Genomic DNA, 14,442 nt, shown 5'->3' with positions numbered 1-14,442 from the left:
TAAAACCTTTCAAAAAGAATAAAAGACTGCAGATAACAAGAAAGTAAGATAAAACCAATAATATATTGTAAATCCAAAAACTAAACAAAAAATATCCATTCTAAGAATTAAACTCAAACGCGAATCGACCAGATGTTACTCGAACCTTTATAAACCTGGAATCTAAGACAATCTAAGTGACTAACTGGCTTCCAAAATCGTATCACATCCTGTAGATGCCAATTGAACCGCTAAGCTGTAACGACATGAATATCACTTCAACTCAATATACACAAATCGATGGTGGCGCTGCTTATTTTTTGCCTCGAACTACGATTTATTTACGAATCAAAAAACGGTCCAATTGGATTCCGGGTTCATATCGCGTTAAGAGCCTTATAATATCATCCACTATGCGTTTCTGATATTATTTTGAAGAGGTCAATTGGCATCCGAATACCGGATGCCAATTGACCAGCGGAAGCCAATTGAACCTACAACTTTACATGTGGGAAGTCAATTGTTACCGTAAATAAATATATATATATATATATATATATATATATATATATATATATATATATATATATATATATATATATATATATGTATATATATATTTAATTTTTCAAATTATTTTTTCGACCGTACTGTTTTAAATATTGATTTATAGTATCAGCAATCGGTCAGGAAATAAAACTCTATTTGTTTAGTCTCAATATTTCGTCACGATTTTGTGACTTCTTCAGGAGAAAACTGTAAATTTATTAGAATAATTAATGATTATATATAAACAAAATGAATATTTTAATACTTACAACTATAAGAATGAAAATTTAAATTTTTTTGGCATATCTAAATAAATGACATATTTGTTTGATTTTATTTAGGAGTTATGGTAACCGCAATATTTTATAGAGTGAATTCCCGTTGTACAATTTTCAGCGAGTAGGTTAAAATAAACAATTACTATGACAGTATTATTCATTTTATAAAGTGGAAAGATGGAATTAATAGAATTGAGAAAGAATCAGGAACACGATAAATTGATCTATAAAATGTAATTGATGGTATGTAGTCAGTTATTATACTGCCATACTGATATTTAGGAATATAATAAAATTATAGGTACAGTTACTAGAGAATTACTAAGTTTGTGTTTAAAGGTTAAGATCTATCATATTATATATTATTTAGTATGTTGCAGTAGATATTACTTAAATGATTGGTGTCTGTCTTATAATTGATAGATTCAGGAGTTTTATTAATGTGTACCATTTCAAGGAAAAGCCGATTTTTATAATTATCAACTTGTTCCAAGATTTTTACATTATTAAAGTCAAAGTTATGTCCTGTCTTCAAGTGGTGGTCCACTAAGGCACAAGAGTTTTTTTGTATGTTACAGCCACTTTTGTGTTGAGTGACACGTTTTTTAAGCCACTGTTGACTTTGACCAATATAACAACTTTGACATTGACTGCAATTTATTCTATAAATTATATTACTTATTAATGAATTTGGAGTTTTAACTTTTATTTTTGAGAATAACCTTGAATTTAGAAGTGGATTGTATTTAATTAATTTAATGTTCTGAAATGTTTTAAAAAGTGAGACAATTTGGTCTGTTAATTTATATAAATATATATATATATATATATATATATATATATATATATATATATATATATATATATATATATATATATATTTATATATATATATATATATATATATATATATATATATATATATATATATATATATATATATATACAGTGTGGCGCACCGAAAACGAAACAGAGGCATTTACTGGCAGATGATTCCTTTTTTGAAAAAACGCTCGGACCCGTCGATTTTGTTTTCGAGGGGGACACAAAATTGGCATAAAATCACTTTAACATTTGCAGCCCCTTAAGCGGGGGTGGCATCATCCCTAAAATCTTAAATGAAAAGGGGGGTCGAATGATCCATTATTTGAAAGGTCTTTCAACTCCCTTTATAATGATGTAAAATTCATGTATTCAATTCAGTAGTTTTGGAGATTTATTGATTTAAAGTTTAAAGTAGACTTTAATAGGTACATCAAATTAGTTTGTACTTCTTTCAGAAGAAATTTGAGTAAAAGCATTTTCTTGATAAGTCTTTTATTTACTACGCCCATGGTTTATTAATAATAAAAATAGCAATTGAAGTGTCCTTTGTGACAAAAAAAGTTGTTTCTTGAAGAAAGATAAGTAGAGAATGCCACGTACTTATTTTAAATAGGAAATAGTACATTAGTTTGCGATGGATTTGACCAATCTTTGTTGTTAAAATATCATTTATTGCTTTATACATAAATTAACCATGGTATATTCCACGGCAGAAAGGGTTGAAATTATTGAAATATTTTTCGGAAATAATCAGTGCGCAAATAGAACAGCACAAATTTTTAATGAGCGACATGAGAACAATAATGTGCACCGAAAATATGTTCTAGAACTTGTAGCTAAATTTCGGGAAACTGGATCAGTCGCCAATAAAAAACGTAATATTGAAAATCCTATAAGGAACGAAGCAACAGAAGTGGGGGTTTTAGGGCAAGTTATTGTAGATCCTACATTAAGTACCCGCAAATTGCAAACTTCGTGTGGTGTTAGTCGACGTACTATCCAACAGATTCTAAAGGCCCATAATTTTCATCCGTATAAAATTCACCTTGTACAAGAACTTAATGAAGACGATTTTGATAAGCGATTAGAATTTTGTGAAGTTATGAGTGAACGAGTTACAAACGATGAACAATTTTTATTTAACATTTGCTTTTCCGACGAATGTTCCTTTTTTTTAAATGGCGAAGTAAATCGTCATAATTGTCGATATTGGTCGGACTCTAATCCCAGAATTTACCATGAGGTACACACACAGCAGCCACAAAAATTAAATGTTTGGGCTGGAATTTTTGGCGATCATTTGGTTGGTCCTTTTTTCTTACCTGGAAATTTGACTGGTGAAATGTATTTGGAATTACTGCAAAATGCCATAGATCCTGCGCTAACAGATATAATTGAAAATCAGAATGATGGTCGATACGTTGAGAATATGTTGATGTTCCAACAGGATGGTGCCCCACCACATTACGCATTAAGAGTTCGGCATTATTTAGATCAGACCTTTCCAGGTCAATGGATTGGTAGAAGAGGTGCCGTTGAATGGCCCCCAAGATCGCCAGATTTATCACCTTTGGATTTCTTTTTGTGGGGTTACTTAAAAATGCTACTCAGCCAACATCCTTAGAAGATTTACGACAAAAATTGTGAATGAGTGCCATCAAATTACTCCTCAAATATTGCAAAATGTCCGGCAACGTTTTCAGCAAAATCTTTATTATTGCATGAAAAGTAATGGTGGTCATTTTCAACATTTACTCGGCTGACAGGTCAGTTCATTCTTTATTTTTTAACAACTTTGCTGCTATGTATTGATCTCCTCTTACGATGATGTATTTAAACTTTAAATCAATAAATCTCCGAAACTACTGAATTGAGGTACATGAATTTTACATCATTGTAAAGGGAGTTGAAAGACCTTTTAAATGATGGATCATTCGACCCCCCTTTCCATTTAAGATTTTAGGGATGATGCCACCCCCGCTTAGGGGGCTGCAAATGTTAATGTGATTTTATGCCAATTTTGTTTCCCCCTCGATAACAAAATCGACGGGTCCAAGCGTTTTTTTTTTAAAGGAATCATCTGCCCGTAAATGCATCTGTTTCGTTTTCGGTGCGCCACCCTGTATATATATATATATATATATATATATATATATATATATATATATATATATATATACTTTTACCACACTATTAAATCTACTAACCATAATTCGTTTTTTGTTTGCAAACATAACTCTTAGTTCCTTGCAAATTTTTTCAAATAAATTACAAATAAAATTAATTTAAATATATTTTAATCGTTTTTATTTTAAAATCTGCCTAATAATGTCAAAGAGACATGCTGAAGAGGCGGCTAGCGGGAGCCAGCCACCTATTAAAAAAATTCACTTTGAGCCTCATTTGATTGGACCAGATAAGATGGATTACAGAATAAGAAGCTAGCGCAGAGAATTGAGCAAAGATGTAGAACAGAACAAGAGCTGAGACAAAGAATTGAACAACTTGAAAAAAGACAGACCCAAGATGATGCTATGCTCAATGTCGTCAACAGATATTGGAACCAACTTAATGAAGACATTAGAATTTTACTACAAAGATTCGATGCCGAAACTGCAGACGAATCTAAAACTAAAAATGAAAACGAAGCCACAACTTCCTTCTTGATGCAACTATCAACTTGGGATAAGGATGAATTAAATGACAAACTCGCCAATAGAGTGCAGGTTTCAAGAAGGGCAGTGGCAAAAGTCATTCAAGCCTTTGATAGATTAATATTATTATTATATTATATATATATATATATATATATATATATATATATATATATATATATATATATATATATAAACATATTTTTTTTTTGTCTTTTTAAATAGAACACCCTATATTTTATTTTAAATTTGAAATTTGCTTCACTTCCACATCACAAAAATGTAAAGTTTTATTATGTTATACCGGGTATTTAAAAAGTTATAACCAATATTACCTGAAAATCGTATCAAGTTTAACTTCCTGTATAATTAAAAAGAAGTATAGTACCATTGATCGATTGCAACCATAGTTTTTTAATAATTATTAAAAATTATAAAACATATTCGTTTTCATAATATTCGTTAAATCAAATACAGAGTAAGTCAAAATGCAACAATATTTTCTTGGTAATTTTAAATAGAACACCCTGTATTTTATATCACTATTGAAAAGTACTAATATCGTACTTCAAATTTTAGGAAGAACTCCCTATACCTAAAGTTATCAGTTTTCTAGATATTTTTATTGTTCCATCAAAGTATTAACTTGGTGTTTACCAATAATTATTGTGAGTTAGCCATGATTGATTTGTCAGAAACTGACAGTTTGATATTATTGTTTATTAGTTCAGTATTGGGGTACACCGTAAATTAGCAACAATTATTATTTAGTAATTCAGTAATTAATTCAATTTAAATTAGCAATAATCAATTTTACTACTGATGAAATGGTTATTGGGAGAATGCAATAAAAATTCATTACTATCAGCTATTTAAGCACTGGTTCAGTGAATTATGAAAAACATGAACGAATAAAAACTAGTGTGACAGAGGAAAACGAAATGAGTGTGTTGATGGCAGTTACAGAAAACCCACACACAAGTATAAGGAGTATTTCCAATGAACAAGAACTTAGTTACTACTCTGTTTAAAATATTCTATCTAAAAACAAGATGCACCCTTATCATATTCAAAAGCACCAAGAATTAAATATTGATGATTTTCAGAAACGAATAGTATTTTGTGAATGGGCCTTAGAAAAAATTAATGAGCAGAGAGATTTTTTGTTTATGTCCTATTTGGTGATCAAGCTACATTCCATCGAAACGCCTCTGTTAAAAGGCATGACTTTCACTTCTATTCAACAAGTAATCCATACCACATAGTAACACATAGTCAAACAAGATGGTCTCTAAATGTGTGGGGAGGTATCGTCGGTAACCATGTAGAATACATGTGCGGCAGTTGACCATTACTTAAAAACTGGGCATCAATTTGACTACTCAAATGTCAGGGTTCTACAGCAAGAGAACAATTACAAAAAAAGATTGTTTTTAGAAATGTGTCATATTAATAAAGAAAAATATGCAGTAAATTATAAGGCAGACATGGGACAGTTGAGCAATATCTACTGTAATATTCTTAGTATGTTCAAATAATTTTTGTTTACAATTATCTTTTAAATCACCCTGTATATTTTTAATGTGTAATTTTATTGTGTTTTAATTGTTTCTTAGTTGTTTTTTGGCTAAAAATTTTTTTTTTAATTTAATTACTAGTGATCAGGTGCTTTAACCAATATTGTCAGTACTGTTTTGAATATATTATGTACAACATTTTTAAATATTTTTAACTCTAAATCTGTAAGTAAATCATTGTTTATTTTCACCTGATATTTATATACATTTTAACCATATTTCAGTTGTCTCCTGATGAAGCTGACAAAAAATCAGCAAAATATAGAGTAATAAAAGAAAAAAGACTTTTTTATTAAATAACAGACCGCATATCCGACACACCAATCCAATAAATTGTTATATATATAATATATATATATATATATATATATATATATACATATATATATATATATATACATATATATATATATACATATATATATATATATATATATATATATATATATATATATATATATATATATATATATATATATATATACACTCGCTATCATAAAATCCGGGTCACCTTGAAAATTTTAAGTTTTTGGAATATTTTTGCCTCTGGTGCAGTAATAACCTTTTTTTTTAGGCTAACGTATTTTTTATTTGTCATCAATGTTTGTTTTGAAAGAAAAAAAAAGGGTTTTTTATTGTTTTGATTGAAAAAGCAGAAAACAAACCAAATTGTTGATAAAACAGGCATACGAAAAAAATGGAAAATATAGAACGTGGTAAAATGTCAGTGAAATTTGAATGACTAATATCGTGTATTGCCTCCACTTGCTCTAATAACCTCTTGCAGACGACGGGGCATACTCTCAATTTTTTTCCGGATTACATGTTGTGGTATGTTATTCCACTCTCTCACTAACAGATCCTTAAGCTCCTGTGCGTTGTTAGGAGGAGATGTTAGGGCTTGAATACGTTTTTTCAAATCGTCCTAGATATGTTCGATGGGATTCAGGTCCGGAGACCTAGCTGGCCAGGGTAACCTCGTAATTTCAACCTCGTCCAAGTATTGCATACTGATCGTGGCAGCGTGCGTTCGCGCGTTGTTCTGCATAAAAACGACGTTTTCCCCAAGCCTTGCCATGGTATGCATAACATGTACTTCCAGAATCTCCGTAATATCTCTTCGTGCAGTTAAGGACCCATTTTCGATGAAGGGTAATTCTGTGCGGAAGTCGGAAGATACACCTCCCCAAGCCATGACCAATTTTACTACTGATGAAATGGTAGATATGATCTGGATATTGGGAGAATGCAATAAAAATTCATTACTATCAGCTATTTAAGCACTGGTTCAGTGAATTATAAAAAACATGAACGAACAAAAACTATTGTGGAAGAGGAAAACGATATGAGCGTGTTAATGAGAGTTACAGAAAACCACACACAAGTATAAGGAGTATTTCCAATGAATAAGAACTTAGTTACTACTCTGTTCAAAACATTATATCTAAAAACAAGATGCACCATTATCATACTCAAAAGCACGAAGAATTAAATAATGATGATTTTCAGAAACGAATAGTATTTTGTGAATGGGCCTTAGAAAAAATTAATGAGCAGAGAGATTTTTTTGATTATGTCCTATTTGGTGATGAAGCTACATTCCATCGAAACGGTTCTGTTAATAGGCATAACTTTCACTACTATTTAACAAGTAATCCATACTACATAGTAACACATAATCAAACAAGATGGTCTCTAAATGTGTGGGGAGGTATCGTCGGTAACCATGTATAGGACCATATTTTTTTGAAGATAAATTAAATGGTGAGATTTATTTAGATTTTATCGTAAATTAATTACCGATATTATTAGAAGAGTTTCCACTTAATATACGTGAACAAATGTGGTTTCTACATTACGGTGCTCCTGCGCACCACAACGAATTAATACGTGGTGAACTTAATGATCAGTTTGGTAAAAGATGGATCTCAAGGTCACCAGAATTCAATAAAATGGACTCATTTTTTTTTGGGGTTACGTTAAGAACAAAGTATATAATATACCTCCAACAACAAGGGATGATATGAAAATAATAATCCGAATTGCATTTCAAAAATATTTCTTTACAAATGCTTAATAATGAAAGCAACTCTTTCAATGACCGCTTTCAAGTATGCATAGATGTTTTGGGAGTTCATTTTGAACACCTTGCTTAAGTAAGATAAGTTAAAATTACTGTTGTTTTTTATTTTTCTATGTGTTGTTATTTTTTTTTTAATTTTCCGTCGGTAATTTTTTAGAAATTTTATTTGAAATAAATTGTTTTCTTTTATGTGTCGTTATTTCGTAACTGAATTAATAAACAATAATGTCAAACTGTCAGTTTCTGACAAATCAATCATGGCCAACTCACAATAATTATTGGTAAACGTTAAAATATCTACCAAATTAATACTTTGATGGAAAAATAAAAATATCTAGAATATAACTTTAGGTATAGAGAGTACTTTATAAAATTTAAAGTACGATATTAGTACTTTTCGATAGTGATATAAAATACAGGGTGTTCTATTTAAAATTACCAAGAAAATAATGTACTTGCATTTTGACTTACCCTGTATTTGATTTAACGAATATTATGAAAACGAATATGTTTTATAATTTTTAATAATTATTAAAAAACTATGGTTCTAATAGATCAATGTTCCTATACCCCTTTTTATTTATACAGGGAGTTAAACTTGATACGATTTTCAGGTAATATTGATTATAACTTTTTAAATACCCAGTATAACATAATAAAACTTTACACTGTTGTGATATGGAAGTTAAGCAGATTTTAAATTTAAAATAAAATACAGCCTCTTCTATTTAAAAAAACATAAGTTTGGTATGCCACCATCTTATGGAACACCCTGTAAGATTGTAACTAACTTTAAAATGTGGAGTTTAAAACTGCCTACAATTTTTGTCAGTAACTTTTTTTGTAATTTTTACTATAACAGATCTACTGAGCTTCCTCACACTAATCAATCACCCTGTATATATATATATATATATATATATATATATATATATATATATATATATATATGTATATAATATGTATATATATATATATATATATATATATATATATATGTATATATATATATATATATATATATATATATAAATATCATTAATTAAGAAAATCATATTTTCTTGCTTTTCTTAGTTTAGTCGTAATTAAAATAATAAGTAAAGTAAAACCAGAAAATGTTTGAATTAAAGAGTGACGACATTTATCATAGTTTACCTTCTGACATGTTGAGGTTTAGGTAAAGCAACTTCTTCTTGAAATTAATGTAAAACTCCCCTTTCGTGTCATTAGTATCGTATATGGCTGACATGTTTGCAGTATAAACAGGATATTCTCCATTGTACCTTCCCCAGAAATAGGATTTTCCGCTAGCAATGTTATCCCTCTGTAACAAAATAATAAAATATTTTTTTACTTTTAAACTATATTTTTAATAGAAATGGGACTATACATTAATAAAGTAAAACAAAATATGATGTAAAGTATGTAAAAATTATTTATAATGAATTGAAACTGATCTCAAACAAGTTGAAATGAAAATGTACTATTTTTATTCCCATAAGATATTCGTTCCCATACAGAAAGGCTTAAACCAACAAATCCAAAAATCTGCCATAAAAAGTAATCAAATATGGCAAAAAAATGATATTCTTAAAACGAAAAATAATAGTAATGAAACAATTGATAACTCAAAAAGTTGAAGAAATATATAAAACATTGCAAAAAGATAAAATAGTCAGTGGTACCAGAAGTATGTTACCCAACAAAGAGAACATTAAAATTGGAGAACGATTCGAACCTTAGCGAGGTTGGATGTATTTAATTACCAGTCTAATTGTACCTAGGTTTTGCGCTTTTATTTATATCCACTTAATAATTAAAGTGTTGTGTTATTATAAATAAAAATTAGTAAGCTTATTGCACAAAATATTATATGTAAGCAATTTTAATCTTACTTCAAAACAAATTTAAATTATTTATATTACCTAATGTCATTTAACAACGAAAATGGATAATGTTAATATTCCAGGGGCGTCGAGGCCCCAAACGTTATTGACATCATATAAAACTTCTTCATATTCTGCAGCTTTAATCAATTCAACTTCAAAATTTCTATCCAAGAAACAAGATATTTTATATAATTATCTAGAAAACGCCAAACTTGAGAAATATCTACTTGCACTGGGAAAAATTATAGAACCAAGGTATATTATTTTTTTATTAAGAATTTCAAATCACCGTATTTGTATTTACCTAGCTAGTGAAGAATTAGTAGAAACTGTCATGAATGCTGAGAATGGAACAATAACTATCAATCAACAAATAATTTATGCTCGACGCTTTCTTACATCAAATGAAATATTACTGATCTCTAATGTTTGCCCATGTATTCCTCACACTTTCATAGAATCTGAACTTAGAAAGTTAGGCCTCAATTTATTAACTCCAATTAATTTTTTACGAATATGTACAACAAACCCAGAATATAGACATATACTGAGCTTTCGAAGATATACATTTATCTTTCATTTGGAAACTACATTAATTCCTCCCTCAATTGTCATGAACCACGATCAAACATCTTATCGTATTTTCTTATCTTTAGAATAACAGATGTGTTACTACTGTAAAAAATCTGACCATTTTGTAGCAAATTGTCTATCCTGTACAAATCCAAATCAAAACTTAACAACAACAGTGCCAACTACTACTATAAATACAGTAGATAATACTCCTCCACATGACGTCACATCAGCATTTTCAGCGAATTCCTTTTCTTACAATCCTCGGCTATACCCTCAACCAAACAAAATATCACCCTCAACATCATTCCCAAGTTCTCAAACTACATGCACAGATACAAATATAACAACTACCCAGTTATCAACAACACCTAATGTTTTACAACCTCATACATCAATCCCAAACTATTTCTCAACACTTGCATGCCCTATTAATAGCATATCAATAGATACCACTGATACACTTGAAATAACTAATACACCTAGTAAAGAAGTAAATACACATTAGGCTTACTTCATTTGTTAAAAGAAATCTCCACATTATATAAAAAAAAATGAAATCACGATGCACTAAAATAATTAATTCAATTACGACAACTAAAACCTCAGCTCAATCAATAGCGACTCCTCCATAGAACCTTCTACATAAGCTCAGATTCAAGTCTATTCTACAGTGGAATTTGAACGGTTTTTATACCCGTTTATAAATGTTACAAATTAATAATTGCTCAAAATTCTCCTTCCATAATTTGTCTACAAGAAACTTAAAAATAACAAAATTCATAATTTGAGAAATTATACAAGCGTATCTAAAATTAGGCAAAATCAAGAACATGCCAGTGGTGGAGTTTCAATTTTTATCGAGAATTCCTATGAATATTGCAGTATTCCTCTAATAACAAATCTAGAAGCTGTAGTGGTGTGCTTAGTAGGTCCACTAAAAGTTAACATATTATTATGCAGTCTTTACATCGCTCCTAATTCTGATCCAAGTATAGCAGACATTTCTAATCTTTTATGTCAGATTACTATACCTCGAATTATACTGGAAGATTTTAATGCGCATAATTTATTATGGGGCTCAAAAAAATTTACACAAATGGGAAGAAAAATAGAAACTATCCTAAATAATCTAAATTTAAATCTACTTAATGACGGCAGGAATACTCGATATAATGCAGCAACAGGAGAGTTTTCAGCAATTGATTTATTAATTTGTGAAAAAACTTGCTACCTAGTTTATCGTGGGACGATTTACATGGTCTATATGGAAGTGATTACTTTCCCATCTTTGTTAACAATCTGTTGTACCATAAGCACAATACACACATCACCAAATGGTCCATAAATAAAGCCAACTGGAAACTGTTCTCAACATTGATTTCTTCATCAGATATGGATCTTAGAGAAATGTTAGACTCAGAACAAGATATTAACGAGAAAACATCCTTTTTAAATAAAATCATCATTGATGCAGCGAATAAATCCATTGCTTTTGCATTGCGAAAACAGCTTCTCATCCAAAATATTTACCTGTACCGTGGTGGAACGATGCGAGCAAACAGGCAATAAGAGAATCTAAATCGGAATTTAATAGATATAAACGATATAAAACTACTCAAAATCATATGGAATTTAAAATAAAAAGAGCTAAATGTAGATTTAATATTAAAAAAGCAAGCAAGAGTTATGGCAAAATTTTGTTTCAGTATATCTGGAAAAAATTCACAACACTCTATAAAGTACTTAATAAAAGACAATCAGACATTTTAGTCCGAATATAATATATCTGAAATAATGGCAAATCAATATCGTACCGCTTCTAGTGATGAAAGCTATTCAATAGAATTCTTAAATAAAAAACGATTTAAAAAAAAATAAAGAAATACCAATAATCAATGACACTACACCAATAAACAATCCTATAAGCTTGACTGAACTTATTGAAACTCTTAACTCCGTTAGAAATACTAGTCCAGGACCAGATAATATACCTGTTCTTTTTCTACAGAACCTACCACTAGTAGGCCAAGAACTATTATTGCAACTTTTTAATTTTATACGGTTCAATAAGGTATTCCCACACATAAGGCACTGGTCAATCATAGTTCCAATACACAAAGCAGGTAAACCTAAATTTGAAGCAGAATCCTATAGACCAATCTCTCTCACGAATGCAATGTGTAAGTTGCTAGAAAATATCATTGCCACTTGACTCATATGGTATATTGAACATAAACATCTTATTATACCCAAACAAAGTGCATTTAAGCAAAATAGATCAACATTAAATAACTTAATATCATTAAAATCAGAAATTCACGAAGCATTTATATGCAATCAAGAATGTTTAGCCATATTCTTTAATGTAAAAAAGGCTTTTGATACAGTATGGCGCTATGATATTTTAACTACACTCCACAATTGGAAGATTCACGGTAACATGTTTGCTTTTATTTCAAACTTTCTACGGCAACGATATTTCCAAGTTCGAATCAATAACCATTTGTCTTAGTCTGAATCTAAATTACAGAAAAATGAAATTCCACAGGGCTGGAATCTAAGCGTAGCGCGTATTTTTAATTGCTATTAACAATGTTGTGTCGTACTGCAATGGCACAATTAAAACTTTTTTGTCTGCTGATGATCTGGTAACTCTAGCAAGAAATAAAAACATATTATCTGCTCATAATCGTATTGCTGCAGCTCTTAAGTCGATAGAATCGTGGTCTAACAATATTGGGCTCCAGTTTTCCACCACAAAAACAAAAGCTCCCAAATCTATTTTTATACAATTCTCCTATAGAATATACAAAAGAAATAAAATTTCTAGGGATGCAACTGGACTCAAAATTTAGTTGGAAAAGTCATATACACTCGCTAAGACTATCGTGCCAAGCTGGACTAAACATTATGAAATCTGTATCACATAAAAGTTAGGTAGCAGATTTTCCAAACCTAATAAATTTTTATAGGTTTGGAAAATGATGATTTTTGATTTTTTTGATTATATCCAAACTGGACTACGGATGTGTTGAGTATAACACCGCAAACCAAGCATTGCTCAAAACTTTGAATACTCTTCAGAGTTCAGCAGTTAGACTTGCTCTAGGAGCATATTGCACCAGTCATGTGGACAGTTTACTCTGTGAAGCTGGAGAGCCACTCTTAAACCTAATAAGAAAATACTTAACGCTATCGTATGTCTCAAAAGTTCGAATAGCTATGATGATTGCCGACCTCCGCCGCGGAGATGGCACTTGAAGAAGAAGATCGTATGTATCGAATATAAAATCTAACCCAAAAAATCCAGCTCTTCATCATGCTGTTGCTAACAGGTTCCAGGAGGTCTATCAAAAAAGAAATAGGGGTCTTGTACCTTTCTATGAACGAGCTAATCGATACTTATTAGATTTTAATATTGAACTACCTCCCATTTATCCTACCTGTCAAATAAATTTAAGTTTTCCTTGGGTTGTTCCTTCTCCGCTTTGTAACCTTAAACTTACAGCATGTAACAAAAATAACGTGATACCCAATTTTTTTAAATCCCACTTTCTCCATGTTCTCACACAGTACCAAAATTACCATTTTATATACACGGACGCATCTAAGACAATAAATGGAGTAGGAGCATGCAGTATTTTTACAGCAGAACTATTTGCCATCATTAAGGCCCTAACCTTTATTTAAAAAAAAACTTCCTAAATCTCTTATAATATCTGATTCACTTAGTTGTCTGACATCAATTTCTCAGATTTATCCCTCTCATCCAACATTACAACAGATTAAGTTAATTTTATACTGTATATACCAAAACAATTTGACAGTAGAGTTCCTCTGGGTACCGTCACACGTTGGAACAGATGGTAACGAAAAGGCAGATAGTCTAGCTAGGTTCACAGTAACCAACACAGCTGCATCAGTGGAAAATCTAACGGTGCATTCACATTTAAAAAACCTTACTTAAAAGCAAAATTTCACGATGTGTGGCAAAACCAATGAAATAGAAGGTTAATAGAAATAAAATCTTCC

At 30.2% G+C, this 14,442-nt stretch overlaps 1 protein-coding gene across 2 annotated transcripts in view; it reads right to left on the bottom strand.

Moving 5' to 3' along the window:
- The window catches only part of Apoltp (Apolipoprotein lipid transfer particle), a 1,459,665-nt gene that overhangs the window by 408,070 nt on the left and 1,037,153 nt on the right, over positions 1 to 14,442 (bottom strand). For both annotated transcript variants that reach the window (XM_072546518.1, XM_072546519.1), the window contains one exon: positions 9,101 to 9,269. In XM_072546518.1, the coding sequence (XP_072402619.1) occupies positions 9,101 to 9,269 (169 nt within the window). The remainder of the gene's footprint in view (positions 1 to 9,100; positions 9,270 to 14,442) is intronic.

This window comes from Diabrotica undecimpunctata, chromosome 10, assembly GCF_040954645.1.
Source record: "Diabrotica undecimpunctata isolate CICGRU chromosome 10, icDiaUnde3, whole genome shotgun sequence".
In the NCBI taxonomy this organism is placed as follows: domain Eukaryota; kingdom Metazoa; phylum Arthropoda; class Insecta; order Coleoptera; family Chrysomelidae; genus Diabrotica; species Diabrotica undecimpunctata.
This window is presented reverse-complemented; position numbering and strand designations above follow the sequence as displayed.